This window comes from Aphelocoma coerulescens, chromosome 3 (assembly GCF_041296385.1).
Source record: "Aphelocoma coerulescens isolate FSJ_1873_10779 chromosome 3, UR_Acoe_1.0, whole genome shotgun sequence".
NCBI lineage: Eukaryota > Metazoa > Chordata > Aves > Passeriformes > Corvidae > Aphelocoma > Aphelocoma coerulescens.
In genome coordinates this window covers 97,861,536-97,886,524 of record NC_091016.1, presented here as the reverse complement: position 1 = coordinate 97,886,524, position 24,989 = coordinate 97,861,536, and the positions used below count along the sequence as shown (strand labels likewise).

General features: G+C 37.6%; 1 protein-coding gene across 1 annotated transcript in view; it reads right to left on the bottom strand.

The window, feature by feature from the left end:
- EYS (eyes shut homolog) overlaps positions 1-24,989 on the bottom strand; it is a 750,542-nt gene that overhangs the window by 637,050 nt on the left and 88,503 nt on the right. The window contains exon 11 of the mRNA XM_069011357.1: positions 13,970-14,074. Within this exon, the coding sequence (XP_068867458.1) occupies positions 13,970-14,074 (105 nt within the window). The remainder of the gene's footprint in view (positions 1-13,969; positions 14,075-24,989) is intronic.

The window sequence follows — 24,989 nt, the reverse complement described above, 5'->3', positions numbered from 1 at the left end:
ACCTAAATATGTAATTACTACTGTCAGTCTTTCAGCTCTCAGTGATAACCCATGTTATCTGTCCCAAGCAAAAAAAGTGGAAAGTGAAAACTATTCCAAAAGTATACCTTTCCAACATATGTTCTTAAAAAAAAAAAAAAAAAAAAAAAAAAAATTGGATAAGTAACATCTAAGAATGAGATTTGTGTTATTAATCATTAATATTTACAGGACACATTTACATCATACAGCTTATCTAGTCTTCCTGATCTGTAGATTCTTGAGGATGAAAATCTGTACATGAGCCAGAGTGTGCATCCACAGCCCAGAAGGCCAACCATAAGAAAAGACCAAAAAACCTGTAACAAACCCCAAAACCTGATTTAAAAGAGGAATGGACAGTGGGCCAAGGAAGGGTATTATCCCCCTCTACTCTTCACTCTTGAGGATCCCACCTGCTTTCTGCATCCAAGTCTGGGGTCCCGAAGACAAGAAAGGCTTGTTAGAATGGGTCCAGAGAAGAGTCACGAAAATGACCAGTGCACCTCTCCTATGAAGAAAGGCTGAGTAGTTGGGGTTGTTCAGACTGGAAAAGAGAAAGCTCTGGGGACCTTCATTGTGGCCTTCCTGTACCTTAAGAAGTCTTATTAAAAGGAGAGAGAGACTTTTTATACAGGCAGATATTGACAAGACACGGGTCAATGGTTCTAAACTGAAACGGTCAGGTTTGGATTAGATGTTGGGAAGAAATTCTCCACTAGGAGAGTGGTGAAGAACAGGAACAGTTTACCCAGAGAGGTTGTGGATGCCTTATCCCTGGAAGTCTTTAGTTCCAGACTTGATGGGGACTCGAGCAACTTGGTCTAATGAAAGGCATCCCTGACCATGGCAGTGGGGTTTGAAACTAGATGATCATTCAGATTCCCTCCAACCCAAACCATTCTCTGATTGCATTATTTCAGTGCTGCATAAAATCAATACATATAAGTTTAAGATGCTGCGTTCAATTTTTTCAGTTAAACCAGAGTAAGTGGGAAAAAAAAATTCAAGAAAAAGGTAACTGTAGCTAGTGATGCTAACCTCCCAGTGTTCAGTTCATAGCTATGGCTACATACTTTTACCACAGCAGTGGATAAAGGTAATCCACTTTTCACTTTAGAATTCTTTTATTACAGCAAAAGTCCATGGGAATGAAATGAGTATTAAATCTTGTAAAGTGGAGAAACTTCAAGAGAAGGATGCACTCTCTCTTGCAGTAGAGACTCTGGGGTGGCCATGGGTGGCAAATTAGATATGAGTTTGCAGTGTAATATGGCAGAAAAATACAATTCAACAAAAGTAACAAGTCATGGAGGATGAAGACAGTTGTCATTCTATACAGCTCATGTGGTATAGAAACACCCAAACATGCCATTCTATTGCATATACCTTGACATCAGAGAAGTTGTTGATACACAATTTGAGAAGATAATTTGTGTTGAAGGACTGTATATTAGAAGTAAAACAAAAAAAAAAGATAATTCAAAAGATGTAGGTGGGTGGACAAGAGGATTTTTCACTGATTATTTCCTATATATACCCCAAAAAAGAAAATAACTGGTGGGATTAACTATTTGTTGTGCTACTGGAACTAACAGTGCTACTGGAAGGCTACTGCAGCTCTGCAACAGCAGAGCTAAATTTATCTCAAAGCATACCAGAATATGCAACAAATTTGTTTCACTAAAGTGTTGATATATTAATGTCTTTAATAATCTTTATAATATAATTGCATCTTATTTTATGGAATGAAAACAAGGAGGAAAAGATATGGTAAAGTGGTTAGTTAATGCCAGTGGGCAGCTGAGCCCAACACAGCTGCTCCCTCAGTACCCCACAGTGGGATGAGAGAGCGAACTGGAAGAACAAAAGTAAGAAAAACTCATGGGTTTGGAAAAAGACAGTTTAATGGGGAAAGCAAAGCTGTGCACGCAAGAGAAGCAAAAACAAGGAATTCATTCACTGCTTCTCATCAGAACTCAGGTGCTCAGCCATCTCTAGGAAAGCAAAGCTCCATCATGCCTAACAGGAAGACAAATGTCCCCCACTTCCTTCTGCCCTCAGATTTATATGCTGAGAATGACATCATATGATATGGGATGTCCCTTTGGTTGGTTGGGCTCAGCAGTCCAGCTATGGCCTCTCCCAACTCTTTGTGCCCCCAGCCTACTTGCCAGCAGGGCAGTGTGAGAAACAGAAAAGACCTTATTGTGCAAACACTACTTAGCAAGAAACATTGGTATAATATCAACATTTATTTTGTCACAAATCCAAAACACTGCATTATATGAGGTGCTATGAGGAACATTAACTCCATACCTGCCAAAATCAATATATATTAAAAAAAACAGTAAAAATTTAGTTTGGATGACAAGGAACTTAATTTCATGAAGAGGAAGCTAAATGAACATGCTTGAAAAAAGAAACTTGAATTTGACCAAGAAGTTCAACTAAAGTTTAACTAAATCCCAGTTAGCAAAGCTGAATAATTCTCTTGGAATTGTGTGCAATCTGTACTATGCTCTGTTTCTCTCCTGGCTGATGTACAGACGCCCCATCCAGCTGTCAAAGCATGCTTTTTTTCTCTGAAAGTCCAGCTGACAGAGTTGGCACAGTCTGAGTTACAAGCTTAAGGAAGAAAGCTGCTGAATCCTCTCAGGGAGTACTTGCAGATTGGTTATGGACTGGATTCCATTCTAGTAAGTAGAAAGAGTAACCAGATAGCCAATTTCCTCTTTAACCACAGTTTATGCAAAATAGACTGGAGAGAATAACCATGCCTAGTTATGAAGGCAGACTAGACGTTCAGACAGGATTTCTGCACTGCTAACTGCAATGGATTAATATTTCATTGTGTGACAGTGCCCATCAGTGATAAATTTGTCATTCAAGCTTGGTCTGCAAGGATATCTTTTATCTACAAGGATAAGAATCTTTTTCCAGCCCTTTTATCAATTTCAATTCATACACAGTAAAGAAGTAAAACACGTGGTAAGGCTGCATTAATGTATAGGAGTAAAAGAAATAGTACTAAAAGAAGGCAGATAAATTATACAGAATGATGACATATTCCCATGAAGTATAGCTTGGTTTATCATCCACATTCAGGTAAATAAGATCATATTTTTCATTCAATTAAAAAATACTAAGGAAGACAAGAAGATGATGTGCAGGGTAAATAAGTAAGTTTATGTGGAATTTATTGAAAGAAACATTTCATAAAATTTGTTGATGAGAAAAATTCCTACAGAAAAGATAAAAGTCACTTTCTCAAAGTCTTTCTAAGTCTAAAAACTTTCTATTTAAATGTTTCCCTGAGAAAGTACATATGGACCTTTTTCATCAACCTATGTTTTTGTTTGTTAAATCAAATAAATTTCCATAAGCAATTTTGATTACTTACATGAGCAATCACAAATATATATTAATAACAGGAAGCTAGAGAGATGTTATATGTTTCTTTTAAAATGAGTTTTTGGTTTTTACAAATATTGTTTTATCATTGATATGTAAATTGAATTTCTAGGTATCATAAGAAATCTGCAAAGATGAAACTGAAATAACACATGTAACCAAGAAAGTTTATATTTAACTTATTTAATAAAAATGTCAGTAAGATGCAGTCAATGGCTCAATGTCCAAGTTGAGATCAGTGACAAATGGCATTTTTCAAGGGTCACTATTTGGACCAGCATTATTTAACACCTTTGTTGGCACTAGGACAATGGGATTGAGTGCAGCCTTGGACAACTTTGCTGACTACACCAATCTGTGTGGTGCAATTGAGATGCTGCATGGACATCCAGAGGGACCTTGACAGGCTTGAGAGGTAGTTAAAAAATGTGAAATGCAAGATCCTGCACCTGGGACAGGGCAATCCCAAACACAAATACAACTGGGCAGAGGTTTGGCAGAGGTTTGGCAAGTTTGGCAAGAAGCCTTGAAGAAAAGGACTTTCGGGTATAAGGGTGTGTAGTGAGAGGACAAGGTGGGGATGGATTCTAGTACCTAAAGGAGGCTTATGAAAACAAGGGAGAGGGACTTTTTCTACAGGTAGATAGTGACAAGGACAAGGGGCAATGGTTTCAAACTGAAAGAGGGCAGATTTAGTTTAGATGTTAGTAAGAAATTCTTTACCATAAGGGTGGTGAGGCACTGGGACAGGTTTTCCAGAGAAGTTGTGGATACCTCATCACTGGAAGTGTTCAAGGCCAGGTTGGGTTAAAAAACCTAGTCCAGTGCTAGGTGTCTCTGCAGGAGTGCTGGAACTAGAGGATCTTTAATGTCTTTTCCAATCCAAACCATTCTATGATACCATGCAGATACAATGTTTATAAAAATATCTGCACCAAAAAAAAGCATACCCAGGCACAGGGTGTAGACATGAACAGGTTGTCTAAAGTGTACAGGCTATTTAACAAAAGACATACAGAAGAGTAGTTGACATAACATCCTAGAATTAGAGAAAATTAAAATATTCTGTTGACGAATCAATTAACCTTGCAAAGGGATCCCAACTCAATCCTGTAGATCATCATTAAATTTGATCATAACGAGGATCATGGGTAGAGCTGCCCCTACATTTGATACACAATGCTGATTTGTGCAGGTGCTCCTTTCTTAAGAAATAGTTATGCAAAATTGATAACTGGTGACCTTTATGTTATTGCTAATTACATCAGCATTGCTTTATTGTTTTAAAGTGAAGTGTGTGAATCTGGTCTCAGGAGTTTCTGGTTCTGTTTGGACTGAGTACCTGACTTGAGGACTGCCTATGGAGGTTTTATGCAACAACAGATTAATAATGTGGGCAGCCTAGATTCTAAGATGGCTGCAGCAGAACCATGCTATTAATTAATTTTTTTTTTTTTTTAATTGCTGGAGTCATAACATATGCAAATAGGGTGCAGTTTGTCTCAAACAGTGTACTTCAACAATTCAGGCAGTAGCTTCACAATTTCAGCCCTGAGTAATCCTCTAAAAAGGACTGCCAATTATGTTGAACTTAACAAAATTGTGTGGTGGCTTTTGTGAGGTTTCATTTTATTTAAATTTTTAATTGTGCTTTATTACAGTTAATTTTCACTGTTTGTACAGACTGCAATTCTACCCTTATCATCCTACTACACATATCATGCTTCATGTATTTTTTGATGATTTACATTTAGTTATAACACATACAGATTTTCCACTTGTCCTTTTCAAAATGCAGGCAGTTAAGTAAAGCAAAATATTGTGCTTTATTAAAATAGATGAACTGTTTTAGGAATCTTAAAGGTATAATGTGAAGAATAGAGAAGAAAATTATGTGAATAAAAAAAAAATTCCAAAATTCATTTATAAAGATGAAAGAATGGCACCAGAATAATGCTAAGGAGACCTCTGTCCACTTTTACTGCAGGATCTTTAGTCACAGAGTAATTCACATCAGCTGGTGTTCATCTCATCTCATCTATCTTCTGCTGTCTAAAATTTTGTTTTCTGAATGCGAGCTCCCTCAATTTAAACTCTGATACAAAAGACTGGTACCTCTAGCAAAATGTTCATCTCATCTGTATTAATGTTGTCTATACAACTACAAAATAGGAAAATTAAACCACAAAATATACAACTATTTCCTATTTTGTTTACAACAATGACGACTGCCCTTAAAAAAAGCAAAGATATAAACCAAAAACCAAAACCTATTGAACTCTCTGGATCATATTAATACTGAAAATGAAAACAACCAGCAGAAAGCATGTTATATAATTGCTCCTAATATATATCATGCATCATGACACTACTATAAGACAAATATAACAATATTTTCTGTCATCTGATATTCTATATGAATAAAATGGAAATATATATCAATTTAAATAACATACAACAAAAATGATGAGCAGCAGAGGAGTAATGCAGAAATGTTTTCTGAAACATAAGAAGGGAGGTCGTCATGGAAACAGCTGGGTTAGAAATCTTTTTGGTGCCACAATTTTATTCAGCTGTTGCTTATTTTTTATGTTATTTTAATAAATTAATCTTCCTGAAGTCATTCATTATTTTAATTTTTTCAGAATAAGGTGTTATGTTAAGAACTTTTCAGATGTAAAGAAAAGATTAATGGCATATTCATCTACACTGAAACATACAAAAATGAAAATTTCCAGTTTAATCCTACTTTCATCTAGCTGAAAGACTAAAAGAAAAAGGTGAGTAAAAGAGTGAGTCATTCCCTCCAAAAAAGGCTATCATGGCACTCTACACAATGTTTTGCCTCAAGCAACCTAAAGGAAGAAGGAAACCTGTAAAAACAGTCTCACCAAATTTGAAATACTTAAATTTTTTATCCTACATGAATAAAACAGGTGAGCTGAAAAGTTCAACTAACAGAACTCATCTATAAAAGTAATTTGAAAACAAAGTTTAAAAGTAAAACAAGTAAAATAAATAAGTACCAGGTTAACCAGAAAAGGAACACAAGTTCTGAGTGACGAAAGAGAAAAAATCTTGCTAACTAGCCTGTCTGCAAGAAACAGGAATTTAATTAGTCTATATGAACATACCTGCAATAAATACAAGTTTCTAAATATTAGTTTTCATAGAGAAAAAAAGGCGAAGTACCAAAGGAAGCAGAATGGAAAGGGTAACAAGTGTCATGTCTTCAGAAAACAACCTGAAGGAAGCAATATAAAAAAAACTTTAAAAGCAAACCCAAAGAATTAATAGTGTTTCAACAAGCAATATAAGTAGACAAAATGAAAAAAAACCACAAGGGACTAATAAAAATGATCTGAAGACTGAGCCACAAAAAAAGAAGAAGAATGTACAAAGAAACTATAAGGCAATATAACACAGAGGGAATGAATCCAAGAGTTTGAAAATGTACATGTTATTTCTTGGAATGAGAGCTGATCTAAGACTCTCCATGGATACTTTTTACCCTACTAAATATGCTGGTTCACTGATAGGTAAAAAGTTTTTTGGAAACATTAATCTTAACAAAGATTGGAGCACAACACAGGTCCTTTAGGACTTTCTCATCAGTTATCTGCCCCTCAGTTTTCTGATAGATTGTGTGGAGAATTACATTCACTCTGTATTGAGCCAACACCGTGTTAGTTCCAACATCACATATTAAATCAAGTATCAAATAGTAGCTGCATATGTATCATCACTTAAATTTCCTTGGCCATTGCTTCCATTGCTGAAGATGGCATTACATTGCACTTTTATTACACTGAATTCAGAATACATATTAATCAATACTGATCAATCCTTATGCTTCTAACAAGAAAGATCACATGAGGACAGCAAGTGATGGCAAGAGAGAGTGACCATTGTTTTCCTCAATATTTTTGGTTCTGACTGGAGGTTTTCTCTTCTCCAAGGAAAGAGGCTGGAGTTTCCTCCAATAAAATTGATGAAAAACATCAGCTGGTGTTATTTAACAATGTAAGATACCTTGCTGTGTTGGAAAACAGGTTTCAGTCTCCTTGGAATACCTTGCTTTTCCAGTGCCATCTTCCAGACATAGCAGCTATAGGTGCAGCACTTGGCTTTATCACAGTACTGAGCAGACGGTTTGTTTAGGGCCTTTCCACTCTGCTCATAGGACTTATTTTTGTGGCGCCTTCCCCATATTTCAAGAATCTTATAAAAATTTCCTTATGTTAATTGTATCAATAGATAACCTGAATTTAAATATTTTAGAACTTTCTTGCTACAAAATTCATCCTTTGTTGCAAGACAGACTAGAGGAGGCTAAAATAATGAAGGTTCCTATTTTTACTTTTCTGTTTCTTAAATCTGCTTGATGCCTTAGGTTTTAACTTTTATATTTTTCAAATCCTGTACTGCCTAGTGTGTAACTCTGAAGTTTCTTGTCGCCTGTTAGCTGCTGTTGTCTCATGCTGGTTAGGCATAACAAGCCTCTTGAGGTTTCCACCTCAAGGTAACCAGGCCCCAAAATGTGTAAACTAAAATCCTCGAAAGGGGGGGGGGGGGGGGGGGGGCAAACTTGGGGTAATTACATCATGAACTGAGTTTTTAATTGGAGAATTAACCCTGATATGCAAACAAGCCAAACTTATAAAGGTGTGAAAAGCCTGTTACCCAGGGTCCATCTTGGGTGTAGCCTATTGACTGCCCAGGGTGTACCTTTGAAGGCCCTTCAAATAAATACCTGCTTTTATTCTCTTAATCTTGTCTAGCCTCTGTTTCCAGGTGGCTTCTTCAGGCATCATGCTGATTCACAACACTGATGCTTGTGGGTGTGTGGTGGGTTCATCTTGGATGGCTTCCAGACCTCCATCCAGCTAGTTGCTTTCTTACTCCCTCTCCTCAGCAGGATTGGGAGAGAAAATTAGATGAACTATCTTGTTGGTTGAGATAAAGACAGTGAGATCACTTACTAGTGCGAATTATGGGAAAAATAAACTCAACTTTGAGAAAATGAATTTATTTATTGCCAAATAAACCTAGAGTAGGATAATGAGGATAAAATTAAAAACTAAAACATCTTACACTTGTCCTGACCTGCCTAAAGTTCAGAAATAATGCTTGTAAAATGTCCTGTATAAGGTCATCAGAATATAGCATGAACTGGTCACCCGAGCTATATTATTATACAATTACTTTCCTGTCAAACACTTTCAGAAGATGTTTGCAATTAATTGTCTTGGGGTGACTTTATGATGTGTATCCCCTACTGCCTGCTCTGTGCCCAGACATGAATCCTGTGCCCTTCTGTGCCTTTAAAACTGGATCTGGGGGAAAGAAAAAAGCCAGGCGACCTTTACAAAGCAGTTTTGTGTTCAAGGACACAGAAATAGCTGCTGCTGCTGCAGAGCGGAGGCAGGAGGGCAATCCCCTTCCTGCTTTTCCCAGCTCTTGGTTCCTTTTCTTGGAAGAGAGAGATAGAGAGTTAAACTCCTTTGCTTCCTTTGGTTTCTTCTTGATCTTCCTCTTCTTCTTTTTCTGGACTGTTCAACAACACTGGAACACACTGTGAGAACTTACATCGGCCTGGAGAGTCGTCCACCCCCCGCCAAACTCCAGCTTTGGAGAGGAGAAACCCACACCCACAAAGGACTCTGAAATCTAACCAGGTTCTCTCCACAGCAAGAGGTTTTACTATTTAGCATTATTCTTTTTCCAATTATGCATTGTGTTTGTTAAAGATAATTTTTTTTTCTTTTTCACTTTCCTCCAAGGAATTTCTTCCTGAACCTGGTGGGGGAGGGGTGGCTGTAAGCTGCCTTCTTTGGAGGAGACATTCCTTCCAGAGCATTTCCCTTAATTTGTCTCAAACTGGGAAAACAGTGTCCACCTGCAAGCCACTCATATTTTTTACCCAGAGAGAAAAGGACTTAGGTAATTATTTCATACAATATCTAAAGACATCGTCTGATTCTATTTGATCTATTTGTATATTACTATCTCTTATCTTGAGGTGCAAAAATAAAGATCATGCTCTGTCACAAAAATCCACAAAAGCAGTCCCAGAAGAGTCCATTACTTAAAATAACCTATACCTTTTGATGCATGGGCTTCCTATGTTGTGTCAATAAAATTAGAATATAGTACAGGGAAGTTAGTAAAACAAAACCAAAGGGAAAACCACCAAGCTGACCAACCAACAACAACAAACCCACTCCCCTCCCCAAAAAAAACCAAAAAAACCCCAACATAAACCAAATTGTTTAAAACAAAAGAATTTTGTCTAGTTATCTATTTTTAAAATTTGGCTCTAGTTATTTCAGTTTCCAGCAATGCTGAGATACATTTATGTGAATTAATGATCTATATGATTAAATGACCTCATTTCATCCTATTTAGTGACAATATCTTATCAACATCAGGATGGACTACTGGAATAATTTCTAAGAAATATCTCAGCTGTATTACAGAGAATTTTAATGGATTATTTTTAAAGCTGCTGAAAGGAGATTTGTCATATAAAAATAACAGATTTTTTGAGTATTAAAATTGACCACATATTAAGAAATTGAACCTCTTGAAAGTAATTAATAGAGCATAAGATATATTTTCATAACATTAGCTCATCAATTAAATGCATATATTTTAGATTTGTTAAATACATAAAGTTCTGATTTCTTAACAAGGAAAAACAATTGTGCGTCTCAAGGATGAAGGAATGCTATATGAAAGTTTGAAAACTTAAACTAAAAAAATCCAAATTTTGGGTCATTTTAATGAACTGTGTAGGCTGCAGAAGCATTTGGGGCAGATCTGGGTAACTCTCTGGAAGAAAAAACTGTCTTGGAAAGTTCATACAGACATAAATACGTCAGATTGATGATTACCTTAATATAGCACAGGTCGCATTGCTCATTCTATGTGCTTTTCCCACTTTAATCTCTTCTTTAAATAAAATAAAACTGGAGGACCACAAGTCTCAATCAAAAGCAGTTTTATCAGTCTATGAATCTTCTCTGACAACTGAATTCTCTTAATTCCCCCCAATGGCAATGTGCTAGTTTCTCTGCATTTCTTAAACACTCTATAAAGACACACTATCTGAAAGATCCTACTTAGTATCAGAAGCAGCCTAAGTATTACCATAATGTTCTTGTTAATGAACTTTGTTTTTTAATCAGGCTAATCAGCTTGCTTTCTTCACATACAACAAAATATCTACAGTACACAGTACTATGAAGAATCCAGCCTTAAATTTTTCATGTTCACATTCTCATTGGCCCAGTTATGCATTTTACAGATGCAACACTGCATACTATGTGTAATCAGACTAGCTTTTGGAAAAATGTATATCTTTATAATAAAAAGTGCTAATCTTACATCCACTTTGCACCAAAATTCTATAAAACAAAAGATAAAAATCACTCTTTCCTTTCAAACATATAGGTTTAGTCTATGTTTACTATTTTACAGCATCTCTTCACTATTAAGCCATGTCAAGATCATTCGTTAAACCATCTTCATCCATTGCCAAGGCAAAGCTCTTTGTGAGTCTTTCCAGATCTGTCTTAGCTTAGCATTCATGTTTCTAAAAGAAAAACTAAACATAAATTAATCCTTTCCTTCTAAATTGTACCTTAAGAGAACTTAGGCTATCCTATACTCAAACAAATGGCAATACTGTTATGCCATAATTTGAAGAAAAAATATTCCATGAATTTGGATCTATACAACTCCTAACTGTGATCACCCTTTTAATGTATGTAACTCCTAAATGTGATCACTCCTGAATTTTTAGTCAAAGGTAAAAAATAGTGCTGCTCACTTTTGACATGGCAGAGACCTTGACATATTTCTTGCCCAACAAAGTTATCTTAAGATGCATCTAGTAAAATGGAGTTACAACTCCTCATAAAATAATAATTTAAATAAAATTAGAAAAAGAACCTCCACTGAAGATAGAGGAAAGATCTTTATGTTCATTGTAGCATATTTGATATTGCAAAGTCAAATTTGAGAAGACATCATTATGCACCTAAAATAAGGTGCAGATGCTATTTTAGACAACAGTGGCAAAGCAGAAAAGTGCAAAGAAAACAGCTACCCACCTAATGAATAAAAATGTTATTGGTCTAGTCAGACAGTTACAGATACAAGTTTTTTCATTTACAAGAACTTGATCATTAGGGCATATCCAAATTCTCTGTGTTCCCTTGTTTATTACTATTGAATACACGTGATTTATTCAATACTTTTATTCTTTATTTACTTATTGCTACTTATTTGCTAAAAAGCCATCAACTACAGTTCCTCTGATAAGCAGAAATTATTTTTTCCAGAAATCCAGTAGGACACTGGCTCTCAATGAAAGTATGGAGGTATAAATTGACATTTTTACTTAAAGATGAGCTTAAGTCAGCTGTGTTATCTTTTGAAGCGATACCCTTGCTAGAGCTGAGCAACACAGTAAAAATATCCAGTAATGTAGCTACTTGTGTTTCAGGCAATTTACAGACATTATTTAATCATAACAATGTATTTGTGAGATGGTTACATTTGTTTATTTGCACCTTCACCTAGAGGATATGAACTGGGATATTAATTAATTTAGCTAAGGGCACAAATGGAATGTGTATCACATTTAGATTAAAATTCTCCTCTTTTCAGCTCATTGTTAGGTGTTCACCTCAGTACACAATTTTCCCCCTCTCTAATTCAGTTTGCTATTATATTAATAATGTAGCTGCAAATTGTGATACAGCAAGTCTCAACTCTTTTCAAAAATAACTGATCCTTTCTACAGATGACCCTTGGTTCACTATGAGGTTTTTTTGATCATTTGACAGATGATGATGAAGAACCACTGCTATGCACAGCATTTTATTAGGGTCAATAGAATGAAACTCATAATTTCTAGTATATATTTCCATTACATAAACTTCATTGTTCCAGATGACACACACAGAGAATTATAATAAAAATTAATTGGATAAGGAAAACTTTACAGAGTGACTGGCTTTTCTTTAAAGAAAGAGGCACAGGCAATTACTAAGACAATGCCACAACAATTTTGTTTCCTGTCACTGACATGCATTCTGCTGTATGAAAGACATGTCCTTTTAGATCTGTGGAAAGAGATGCAGGATGCTTCTGTGTAAAATCCACTGTAGACAAAAGTTTTGGTGAACACCAACAAGAGTCAAACACATGATAGCAAAGTGGCACATTGAATGTGAAAATCTCCATCTCAGAAGAACAAAGGAGATAATGTTTGTGTTAATGTTTTGTTACATCCTTTATTCAGTGGAACACTTGACAGGCTTACATGTGTCTCAGTGAAGCACCAAACTTGAAAGAATCATCTTACCTTTGAAGATATAAGTCAGTATTGTCTTCAGTTCCCAACTCAGTAGAAACTGCCCTTAAGGCACTTAAGGATCTTGTGTTATTAAAAACTCTAAAGTTCTCTTAAAATCAGTTGCTCAGGTTGAGAAGGTTCACTGGAGACCTGTATTTCAGTACTCTGACATTTCCAGGCGTTACTGACCCCCATCAGTTTATCTTCAAAACACCACAGTACTATAAGTACTTCTTAGCCCATAACTGTATAAAATTAGTTTTCTTGACCTTATTTTACATAGTAACAATGAGCTTATAAATGCACATGTCAAAACAAAAACCATTTTAGAATTTATCAGTAATTTATCATCCATATTTATGAATGAACTTACAAGTTGCAAAATCAGTACCCCAGGCTCCTTTGGTCAAAGGACTTCTAAGGTTAGGAATTTCTAACCCACCCTTTTCTATATTTTCATAGTCAACACACAATAACATGTAAAATCGCAAATTAAACAATGTATATATAATTAGCAAAGCAAAATCTTCAACATTATATATCTTTCTCCCTAATTTTGATTGGTCTTTTTGTGTTGCTCTTAGTTCACTTGCCACCTGGCCTGACACATCTTGGGTGACACTTAAATCCTCTAGCATATCTTCCAGCCTTATACAGTACCTTGGATACTTCAGGACATTTCAGATGCCACAAAGATCAGGCAACCAGATTGAGGTAATACAAACTTTAGAGCAATGTTCAGGTCTTTTAGGAATTACTAATTTGGCCAAGTGGAATAGGACTTGAAAGATTGGGGGTTTTATGTTCGTTAAATTTCAACATTTTGCTGCCTAAAACATGCATTTTTTGAAAGAATGTGTTGCTGTAAGGTGTCTATGCAAATATACACTAAATAATTTAAAATCTTCAGTTCTGTCATATTTCTTTCCCAGTATGTTCCAGTACTACAAGTACTTTTTTATCTAAGTAATCTATAATTTATAAGAATTTCTTACGACAAATTAGAGAAAAAAAATCTTTTTATTAGTCTAAATTAGTCTAAATAACTAGCTCTGTACAAATGCAAGCAGAATGCTTTCACTGTACAAGACTTTATAGCACTTGAGTAGCAAATGTGGCACTTCCGTACTATACCAACTTGGCAACTATATAAAAAATATAAATGCTTACCAAAGGGGCAATTGCATCTGAAGCCACTTATGTCCTCTTCACAGGTCCCTCCATTCCAACAGGGTCTGTCTTGACACTCATTGATGTGAACAGAACATGTTTCTCCTGCAAATTTGAATTTAAAAAAAAAGGACAAATACGCTGCTATGTTCAAATCATAGAGATATATTTGTAATGAGAGAAATCTCTAGGATTTTCAGTCTACATGGTGACTCCACTGGCCATGGTACACTGAGTACACAGGACTACTGTTAGACTTCCTTTGTGTCATGAATTTTTCTGCTTCATTTGTTACAGGGCAGTCCATTTTGACAGGCAAAGTTGGAAGCATTACAATCAGGAAAATAGAAAGCTTTCCTACTGAGATTATACATACTCCTGAAGTTTTTTTCCATTATACAAATCTACCGCATTCAAGCAATTTTTGTCCAGTTTTGTAAATCATTTTCTTCCATTTTGCTCTCTGATGCCTTTGAAAAAGAGTTTTGAAGTATCATTGCAAATGAAAATCAGGCCAACACTAATTTACAGACAGATATGTGTAATAGTACAGTTCAGCCTATGTTCTACAGCAAGTTGTCAGTACTGTAATATTGGACGTTTCTCTTTCTCCATGTAATACAAAGGAGGAGTATGATCAAATCACTAAATAACATTTAATGAGGCAAAATGCAGATAAGAGAAGATTAAATAATTAAGAGCAAAGCTAGGAAGTATAGTGAAATGTAGATTTGTAATCTACAAAAGGGGTTGCTTTGATATATAACAGGAAAAACTGTTTCCAGTGTATTGGGTTTGTGTGGCCAGGTTTTGGTAGAGGGAGGGACACAGGAGGGGCTTCTGTGAGAAGGTTCCAGAAGCTCCCTCCATGTCCAGCAGAGCCAGTCCCAGCCAAGTCCAAGGTGGATGTGCCACTGGCCAAGGCTGGGTGGGCCAATCAGATATGGTGGTAACACCTCTGTGATAAGACATTTAAGAAGAAGGAAAAAGAGTTATTGTGCAGGTGTAACTGCAGCCAGAGAAGAGCTGAGTGAGAGCATGTGAGAGGAACAGCTCTGCAGACACAAAGGTCAGTGCAGAAGGAGGGGCAGGAGGTGCTCCAGGTGCCAGAGCTGAGATTCCCCTGCAGCCCATAGTGCAGATCATGGCGAGGCAGCTGTGCCCCTGCAGCCCACAGAGGACCATGAGAATGCAGAGATCCACCTGTATCCCTTGGAGAAGAACCATGCTGGAGCAGATGGATGCCTGAGAGGAGTCAGTGACCCCATGGGAGACCCGTGCAGGAACAGGCTCCTGGCAGGGACCCACAGACCTATAGACAGAGGAGCCCATGCTGAGCAGGTTTTCTGGTAGGACTTGCCACCCTCTGGGGGACCCACACCGGAGCAGAATATTCCTGGAGGACTGCATCCCATGGAAGAATGACCCACGTTGAAGTAGTCTGTGGGAAACTATTGCCTGTGGGATGGACTCAGGCTGGAGAAGTTCATGGAGAACTATTTCCTGTTGGAAGGACCCCATGACGGAGCAGGGAAATGATTCCTCTCCTTGAGCAGCAGGAGAAGCCACAGATGATGAATTGACCATTGTGCCCATTCCCCGTCTCCCTGCGCTGTTGGCGGGGAGCAGGTAGAGCTGGGAAGGAGGAGTGGGTGGGGGAAGGTGTTTTTAAACATCTTATTTTATTTCTTGTTATCCTACTCTGATTTTATTAGTAATAAATTCAATTAATATCTCTAATTCTAGTCTGTTTTACCTGTGATGGTATTTGGTGAGTGATCTCTCCAGGTCCTTATCTCAACCCATGAACCTTGAACATTATATTTCCTCTCCCTTGTCCAGTTGCAGAGGGGAGTGATAGAGAGGATTTGTTGGGTGCCTGGTATCCACCCAGAGTCAACCCACTACATCCATAGGAATGGAAATATATTATATATAGGAATATGGAGGTAAATCATGTTCAGTAGTTATAATAGGTCGGCAGTGTGGAAAGTATGCTGGGCTTTCTGTGTATTTTACAGCAGATGATAAAAAGAGACCAAATGCTGATATACCTCTGAATTCTTTGCATGGTGAGAATAATTTGGTCTCTTCCCTGCTGCACACCTACACGCCCTCTCATAGAATCATATGAACCAAGACTGTTGGCTCTCAAAACCTGTATCTGCTAGATACAAAAGGTCTTCATTGGAGAAATGAAGCACCAAGATTCTCTTCCACACATAAACTTGTGATAGAAGGGCTCCTAATGGGTTTTTTTCTGCCTTTACTGAGTTCAGGTAACTTAGTAAACTAAAAAGCTTTCTGCTAAGAGCAGCTGCATAACGTGTCATGGCACCAGTGAGGATTACAGCAAGGACTGGCCAACGTATAAATTAATGTCTAAATTCTTTAATTTTTCAAGAATTTTCTTTGAAGTGCTGATAAGGTAACAGCACTATATACAACCTTTCTGATCTAATTATGGTATTTTGCATTCCTTATGCCTTCTAGTTCAGATCCTTGATTATGGTGGGTCTCTTTTGAGGGAGAAAAATAAAAATGCATTGGCATCTGTTCTCTTCCTCTGGATAGGCAGGTGGAGGGTAGCACAAATTGCACAGAGTTTCCTCCAAAAGTAAATTATCTGGCCACAAGCCATAGGCAAGCTGAAACATGCACTAGAAAAACTCCTTGAAACAGATTTCACCTCCCTCGAATTGTTAAAGGTTAAAGCAAATTCAATTTTAAGGGAAATAATAGAATGAGATCATCCTCATTTACTGATGATATCCAAGATATCATGCTAGGGAAATTTAGGAATTCATGTTCTCAGAGTACAAAGGTAATATATGGGTAGTATTTCAAAAATATTTCAGAGAGAATCAAAGGATCTATGAAGCTACTGTGAGACCATATTTTCTGAGTATTTGAGACATGAAAAAAGCTGGACAGATACAGAGAAGCCTTTTTTGTTTTCAGTACGCAGCTCCTCTCAACTACACATTTGAAATGTACGATGAGAACCTTCTTTGAAAGTCCGATAAAAACTGTTAATTCTCTACAAATGACTTTCAACATCAAAGTATGTTAATATAAATATTTTTTTGGTTTATGCTTTTAAGGTTAAAATTAATGCAACACATCCAAACATAATTACTAATAAAACATAATATTTAATTAGCTATTTAATAAATCATAGCTCAAGGTCTGAGTTCCTATACACTTTAAAGGCATCATGTCACCAAATTCTGAAGTACAAAGAGAATGTTAAAAATTACCATGAGCCAGCTCTACTTCTATACGCTATAGAATATTTTATGCTGTATAAAATTGCAGTGTTCTCAAACATATAACACACAATTACAGGAAAGTCTGTCACTCCTGCAAATTGCATTGCCTGATCTTTAACAGCAACATTTTCTACCAGCACATTGATGATACACAAGACATTATTCTGCAGGAGCACAAAGGTGTTGAGAATAACCTAAGGACCTGAGTAGGTGAATGTTAAAAATTTAGCAAAGATATTTCATCCTCCTCCAGTGCTACTGATATCACTTACTCTGTTTAAAATAGTCATGCTGTTTTAGCAAATGGAGAGACTCTGAAGTTCTCCAGTAAATATAACTGCAGATGAAAGACAACAAAAAAATTAAGTTTCATAAGTCTTATGGATGCAGCCTCATTGAATATTCCTTTCCTTCAGAAGTGCAACTGTGTAAAATCACTAGACTGAAAGTTTGCACCTTTCAAACTTTGGATATTTTTTTTCTGCTTAACTTAAAGACGTTAACTTTGCACTTTATCTGAACTTATCAAACCATTGTTAGATTTTGCAGAATATCCACAAAACTGAGGGGTTTTTTTATATCAAAATAAGTTTAATTTCATACAATTCTCAAACATAATATTCAGACATTAGAATAAATGTCTGAAATTCATTCAGAAATTAGAATAAAACTGAAATAACTTGAGAGCTTATTTTCTTAATGTCATACACATTATATTTAAAGTATCTCTTATTAAGTGCCACCACCACTATAACATTTCTGTCTGAATCACAAACCACATGCAAGATGATCAAAATACAAGGTTTCTTTTAAATACTCTTTATACCAACTTTTGTTTTATAGGTAAAATGAAATATAAAGTTGGACAATGAAAGGCACACAGAATGACCACAATTAAGAAAAGGATGTTTAAGAATATTATTTTGAAGTAAAACTCCTCCCTTGAGGAGATATTCAAAACATAAAATGAATCCTTCTATTCCAAGATCAGATGAAAAGTAAATGATTTGAAATTCTGCTTAATGTAAACTTAATGAAGTACTATTAAAAACAGAAAAAAAAAAAAAGAATAAAGAAAACCACAAGGGTTTTATAAAGTAGAAGAAGTAACCAAAATATTAACAATGTATTTGAGGATTGCCTTCTCAACACTCTTGTCTTACTGTCCACCATTTTGTAAAATGTGTAAAAGTGTAAAGCATTCCAGTCATGTACCTGATAAAAAATTGTGTAATTTTGTTTCTTGCTAAGCAACATAAGTTATTCTGTTAGATAAGAGATGTATCAAATTGAGTAGTGCTTCTGCTTATTTTGAAGAAAATTCAGTTATGAAAAAGAAAGACAGACGGTCCAGGTGAAGCTTTAGTGAACTTGACAGACATTTCTTTTTCTCAACTTTGTTGTACTACACACTTGGTCATTTTTTCTTTTCTTCAAGGTCTTTTCTGTGTAAGATATTGTAGTAGCTAAAAATCCAAAACAAATCTAATTTTATTTATGTCTATAGTGTAATTCTTTCTGTGAATGCCTATTACAGATTGAAAAAAATGTATATGATGTGTGAAACAACCCCAACCTCTTAGCTTCTATGAAAAGAGTTTTGACTCAGAGAAAGTCCGTGACTCTTCAAATGTAAACTTCCCAGAGCCCAGCTCATCTATGGGATTACATTGTACATCTGACAGGCTGCACTGGCACAATGTGCCAGCAATAATCCCTCTTCCCTAGCACAAAAAAGCCAGTCAGAGCCCCTGAAAAGGTTGCACTACCCAGTGCCCTGAGCTACATACCCAGTCCAGCTTTGTTGTGCGGTGGAAATGTGGGAGCAGACATGTGCTGTGCTTCTGGGATGGCCTTGTCCCATGAAGATAGGACTGTATGAATGGAAATGGAAGGAGGTGTTTCAAAGGCAGAACGGGTGTGGGGAAAAAACTGAACCTGATTGCCTTCCTTTGTCATTTATTCCAGATGATCCTGCTTCAGGCAATTCCTATAAAGCAGCTGTCAGAACCCTGAGAGCGCTAATACACCCAAGTTGCCTGAAGCAGCCCCACCTAGGTCCTTCTTACACACCCTGTCCGTTGTCAATGAGTTCAGCTGTGGGCACCCTGATCTGGCCTGAGCTATTCTGTAGATATTGTAGTTTCCAATCCTGCCTCCCTCCCTGTATCAAGAGTGGTCTTGTAAGTTTTTGGGAGTTTCTTTGGATGGATCGCTTGTATGTACATTACAGATTTGTCTCTGGTTCTGTCTCCTGCTGCTTCTAACTTGCTTTCATAGATGGACCCTGGACCTGGTCCATTGTTTGCGCTGTCTGGGGCTTGTCAGGGACCCTGTTACCAGGCACTGGTTCTGGCTTCCCTGTTTAGATGCTGCAGGACTGTGCCTTGCTTAGTGATGGCAATGCCTGCAGTAGGGTTAACCTCAGATTCTAGTTTGTGATTCCTCTCATGGAGCAGCCTTGATCTGGCTGCTACCTGTAAACAGGTTCAATCTTCATAGGATGTCCATCAGCTGTTCTAGACTTGATTTGCATAAGGATTAAGTCTTCTTAAACTTACTTGTGTCAAAAAGGATTGGCTTTCACATAACTACAAGTACTTTCCTTCAAGATTTGTTTTACTTGACGGCATGGAGGATATACTATTCACACCTATTACAGAAGGGGGAAAATATTTGAAAACATCCAACCAATGTAAAACCAATTAATAATGTACTGAAAATACAAACACTAAACAATTCCTCAGACTCCAATATGACATGGACTTCTCCTGTGTATTTGGGGAATAAAAATAAAAACAAAGCCCAGAAATTTAAAGTAATGGAATGATTTCAAGAAGCCCACATGCCATTTTCCTCTTTTGGACAAAAAGAAGAATGCTGAAGAGCATGACAAATAGAATATATGAACGTCAAACTCAAAAAGTCACTGTAAGGCCTGCATTAGTGATGAGCTTCAATACTGTTATTTGTTAATTACACATGGGTGAAGCAGTGATGGACCATATTTTGCCATGTGGGGTACAGTATATATTCAGAATAAAAAGATTTCCCAAATCTCAACTCTACGATCAATATTATATAAATACAAACCCTCAAGAGAAACCAATGATGCAACATTGCCTATCTGCTTAGAGTTCTCAGTAGCTGCCTTCACATTTTTGTGGGCATCTAAACAGAAAAGAGTTTTAATGAAGGACATGTTTACATAAATACAGTGTTTTTCCCAAATAATTCCAAGAAGGGCTTCCTTTAAACCACAAATAAACAGAGTGCTATTTATTTAGACATACCAGTCATCATGAAAACTGGATTTATTTGATGTTGAACATTGATGTAATGAGATAGAGTTAACAGAAAGATATGGAAGAAAGGATAGATTAGGAATTACTCTGAATGTCAACTGGGAATTACTCTGAAGCGTTGTGCTACATTAGAAGGACTGAACCAGAAGACTACAATGTAGAGGGTTACCACACAACCAAAAGTTAAAAAAGGTTAAAAAGTTATTCATTTAATTTTTGAAATCATACTGCAAACTTCCAAGTTTGACATGTGTGAAGTTCTCTTATAAGCAGTGGAGAATACACCAGACATTAACAAAATGTCTCTAACATGAAAGTTTCAATCACTAGTAACCTTTACAGTTCAAAAGGAAGAAAGTATTTGGTTTTATTGTGCAAATACTCAAGCCTTGGATTTTTTATGAACTTGTTTTTAAAAAATAGGATCATGTTTTTCATGTTGACAAGTCCCATTACACTGCCTAAGGGGGTCCGTAGCTAATAGAATGCAAAACAGTAGAGAAATGTTGATAGACATCAAAATGATCAATCAACTGGACATAGGAGTTAGATATGAATTGTCTATTTAACATTTTATTTCTGAAATAAAAACTGATTCTAATGTTATATTAAAGATAACCCAGGGACTCAGTAGCAGGAGAGAAAACAAGTCACCTCCTACCTAGTAAGTGGGAGGTTGTTTGCAATATCTCTGCATTCTAGTACACAAAGTATGATAGCTCCCCAAATATGTATAGACTACTGAGGAACAATAGCTTCTGTTTTGCTGTTTAGCTTATTTACTATTGCTTTTGATATTTCATCTGATAGTAAATTTACTATTTATGAAGAAAAATTGAGTACATCTGGATTTGTTAAAAAGCTAAATTACAGAGAAACAACATAACAAGCACACAAACATGAGATAAGAATAAATGTGGGGTTTTTAGTTTACACTGAGATAAAAATCACTGATTCATAACATGCAGTTATGACTGAGCTTAAAATCTGTTTTGTACTGGAAAATATCCCAGGATCATAAACCCTCAGAGACTATGAAAATATAATTGCTAGGGTAGTGATAACATTTTTATAAGTTTAAGCAGTCTTTTATTAATTGTTTGTGGTTTATACTCGGACAAATCAGAAGTCAATATATTCAGTACATGTAGTAATGAGTTACACCTAATGGGTAATATTATGATATTTCTTTTTCTTTAAATTTGTTTCTATGGAAATACTATTATATAATACCTCATTGTGTGATAAAATAAAGAAAAAAAATTCAAGTGTTTTCCAGTAATATATATTAATTTTATAAGCAAGTCCTCACAGTAACAGTCACAGAATGGTTGAACTTGTAAGTGACCTCTGAAGGCCATTTTGTCCAAGACCCCTGTTCAAGCAGGAAAACCCAGAGCCAGTTTCATGGAACCATGTACAGATGGCTTTTGAATATCTCTAAGGATGGAGACTCCATAAGCCCCCTGATCAACCTGTGGCAGTGCTCCATCACCCTCTGTGCTAGTTTGAAAACAAACCAGGGGGAGGCACCAAGTCAGAATAACAATTTAATGGAAATTAAAGAAAAGGAAAAGAAAGTAAAAGAAAACACTGACAGGGTCAAGATACAACCTGAGTCCCTGTTAGGCAGGGTGGTGGTAGCAGTCTGGTGGAATGGTGGCTGCAATCCTCTGAAGTGGTGATCCTGTAGTAGAAGGGGTCTGCTCCTCCTCAGAAAGTCCAGTGGTGGCTGTGGGGCTCCTGTCCTCTGGAAATCCAGTGGAACGGGTGTCTCTGGTGTTCAGAGTCCCAGATTATATCCACGATGGGATACTTGGTTCCTCCCTCTGGGTGGAGCATCTCACAATAGGGTAATGAGTCATGAGGCCAAGTGTTGATTAGGCTCGTTAACAGAAGATAGTCCGGAGGGAGTTATCTCTGAGTCATGCAGCGGGACAATGATGGGCCATTAACAGCAAGATAGTCTGGGGGGAGGAGGCAAGGAAACACTGCCCCACCTGATTTCCACAGCTCATGAGGATGGTAATAGAATACACCTCAACCCAGGACACCCTCACAGTCATAAAGTATTTCTAGATGTTCAGACAGCAACCTCTGTGTTTCCCTTTGTGTCCATTGCCTCTGGTTCTGTCACTGAGCACCACTCTAAAGAGCCTGGCTCCATCTTCTGTACCTCCTCCCTTCAGGTGGGATGAGAGCTGTCTCTGAGCCTTATCTTCTTCATGCTGAAGAGTTTCAGCTTCCTCAGCCTTTCCTCATAGGAGAAATGCTCCAGTCCCTTAATCATCTTAGTGTGCCTTTACTGTCCTCTCTCCAGTGTGTCCATGTCTCTCTTACTGGGGAGCCCACAACTCAACGCAGTCCTACAAGTATAGCCTCAGTACCAATGCTGAGTAGAGGGAAAGCATCATTTTCCTTGACCTGCTGACAAAAGGCCTCATAATGCAGCCCAGGCATATGCCTTCTATGAACAAGGGCAGACTGCTGTCTAACATTCAACCTGATGTCCACCAAGATGCCCAGGTTCTCCTCTGCAGAGCCTCATGCCATCTGATCCCATGATATCCACTGGTGAATGGAGTTATTCCTCCCCAGGTGCAGGATGTGGCACTTCCCCCTGTTGAACTTCATGAGGCTCATGTCTGTTACAGCGGGGATTACTGTAACACGCCTATATCAAACCAGGAGTCCCGTGGAAAGGAAATATATACGGACAGATCTGTGGTAGATGTTTCAGAGATGTTTATTTCTCCAGCCACATGGCCGGGGCTCTGCTGAGGAACTCCTCCAGTCACAGGACCCGAGGGTCCTTCCCACACAGGGGAACACAAACCAACCAATTGGGAATGAGGCTGACCAGGGGCAGGGAAACCCTGTGCCTCCCCCCCCAGGGCCCCTCTCCGTGCCTGCCCCCCAGGGCCCCTCTCCCAGGGCTCCATGGCAGGGGGAGGAGACCCCAACACATGTCAGCCCATTTCTCAAGCCTGTCTTGGTCCCTCTGGGTGGCAGCACAATCCTGTGGTGTATCAGTCACTCCTCCCATTGCTGTGTCCTCTGCAAACTTTCAGAGGGTACATTTCGCCCCATCAGCCAGATCACTAATGAAGAAGTTAAAAAGGACTGGATCCACTATTGACTCCTGGAGTACACCCCTGGTAACTCATGGAAAGGTTGACTCCATGACACACATCATCTTCCTCTGGGCTTGGCCACTCATCCAGTTTTCAGTTCACTTCACTGTCTACTCATCCAGCCTATACTTCATCAGCTTTTTCATGAGGATCTTGTGGAAGATCACGCAGAAAGCTTTGCTAATGTCAAGGTAGACAATACACACTGCTCTCCCCTCATCCACAGGCCAGTCATTTCAATTTAAAAGTTTATGAGGTTGGTCAAGTATGACTAACCCTTGCTGAAACCATGCCGATTACTCCAGATAATTTTCTTGTTATTCATGATTTCCAGGATTAGCTGCTTCATTACCTTGATAAGGATCAAGGCAACAGTGAGCTGCTCGAAGTTTCCCAGGACTTCATTTTTGCCCTTATTGAAAGGTCACGTTTGTTTCCTCCATTCTTTGGGAGCTTCTGGTAATCAACATGATCTATTAATGTTAAATGACAGTTACTTTGCAATGGCATGTGCCAGCTCTTACCATATTACATATCCAAAGAAAGGCAACAAAACTGGTGAAGGGTCTGGAACACAAGTCATATAAGGAGCAGCTGAGGGAGCTGGGATTGTTTAACTGGAAAAAAGAAGAATGAGGGGGAACCTGATTATCTTCTTCAACTACTTGAAAGGAGGTTGTAGCAAGGTGGGGGTCAGTCTCTCACCAGGATGAGAGGACATAGCTTCAAGTTGTGCCAGGGGAGGTTTAGAACAGATATTAGGAAAAAAATCTTCACTAAAAGGGTGGTCATGCACTGGAATAGGTTGCCCAAGGAAGTGGTGATATTGCCACCCCTGGAACTGTTCATAAGCATGTGGATGGGCCACATGGGGATATAGATGAGCAGTGATCATGGTGGTGCTATCTTAACATTTGGACAGAGTGATCTTAGAGATTTTTTCAGCTTTAAAATTTTATGATGCTATGATTTGTGGGCGCATCCCAACAGGGCCCATGGGCATACATATATCCAACTTGCCTAAACATTTCCTGATGTGAGTCTCATCCATCAGGGGTGTGTCCTTGCTTCAGACTTTTTCTCTGGTCTCCAGGATTGTGGATTTTTGAAGGACAGTCTTACCAGTACAGACTGAGGCAAAGGCAGCATTCACTACCTCAAACTTTTCCATGACCAGTCTCATTAAGAATGGTACTACATTTTCCTTTCTCTTCTCTTTGTCACCTACATACTCACAGAAACCCTTTTTGATGTCTTTCACATCTCTTGTAATATTCAAATGCACTTGACCTTTTGACCTTCCTAAACT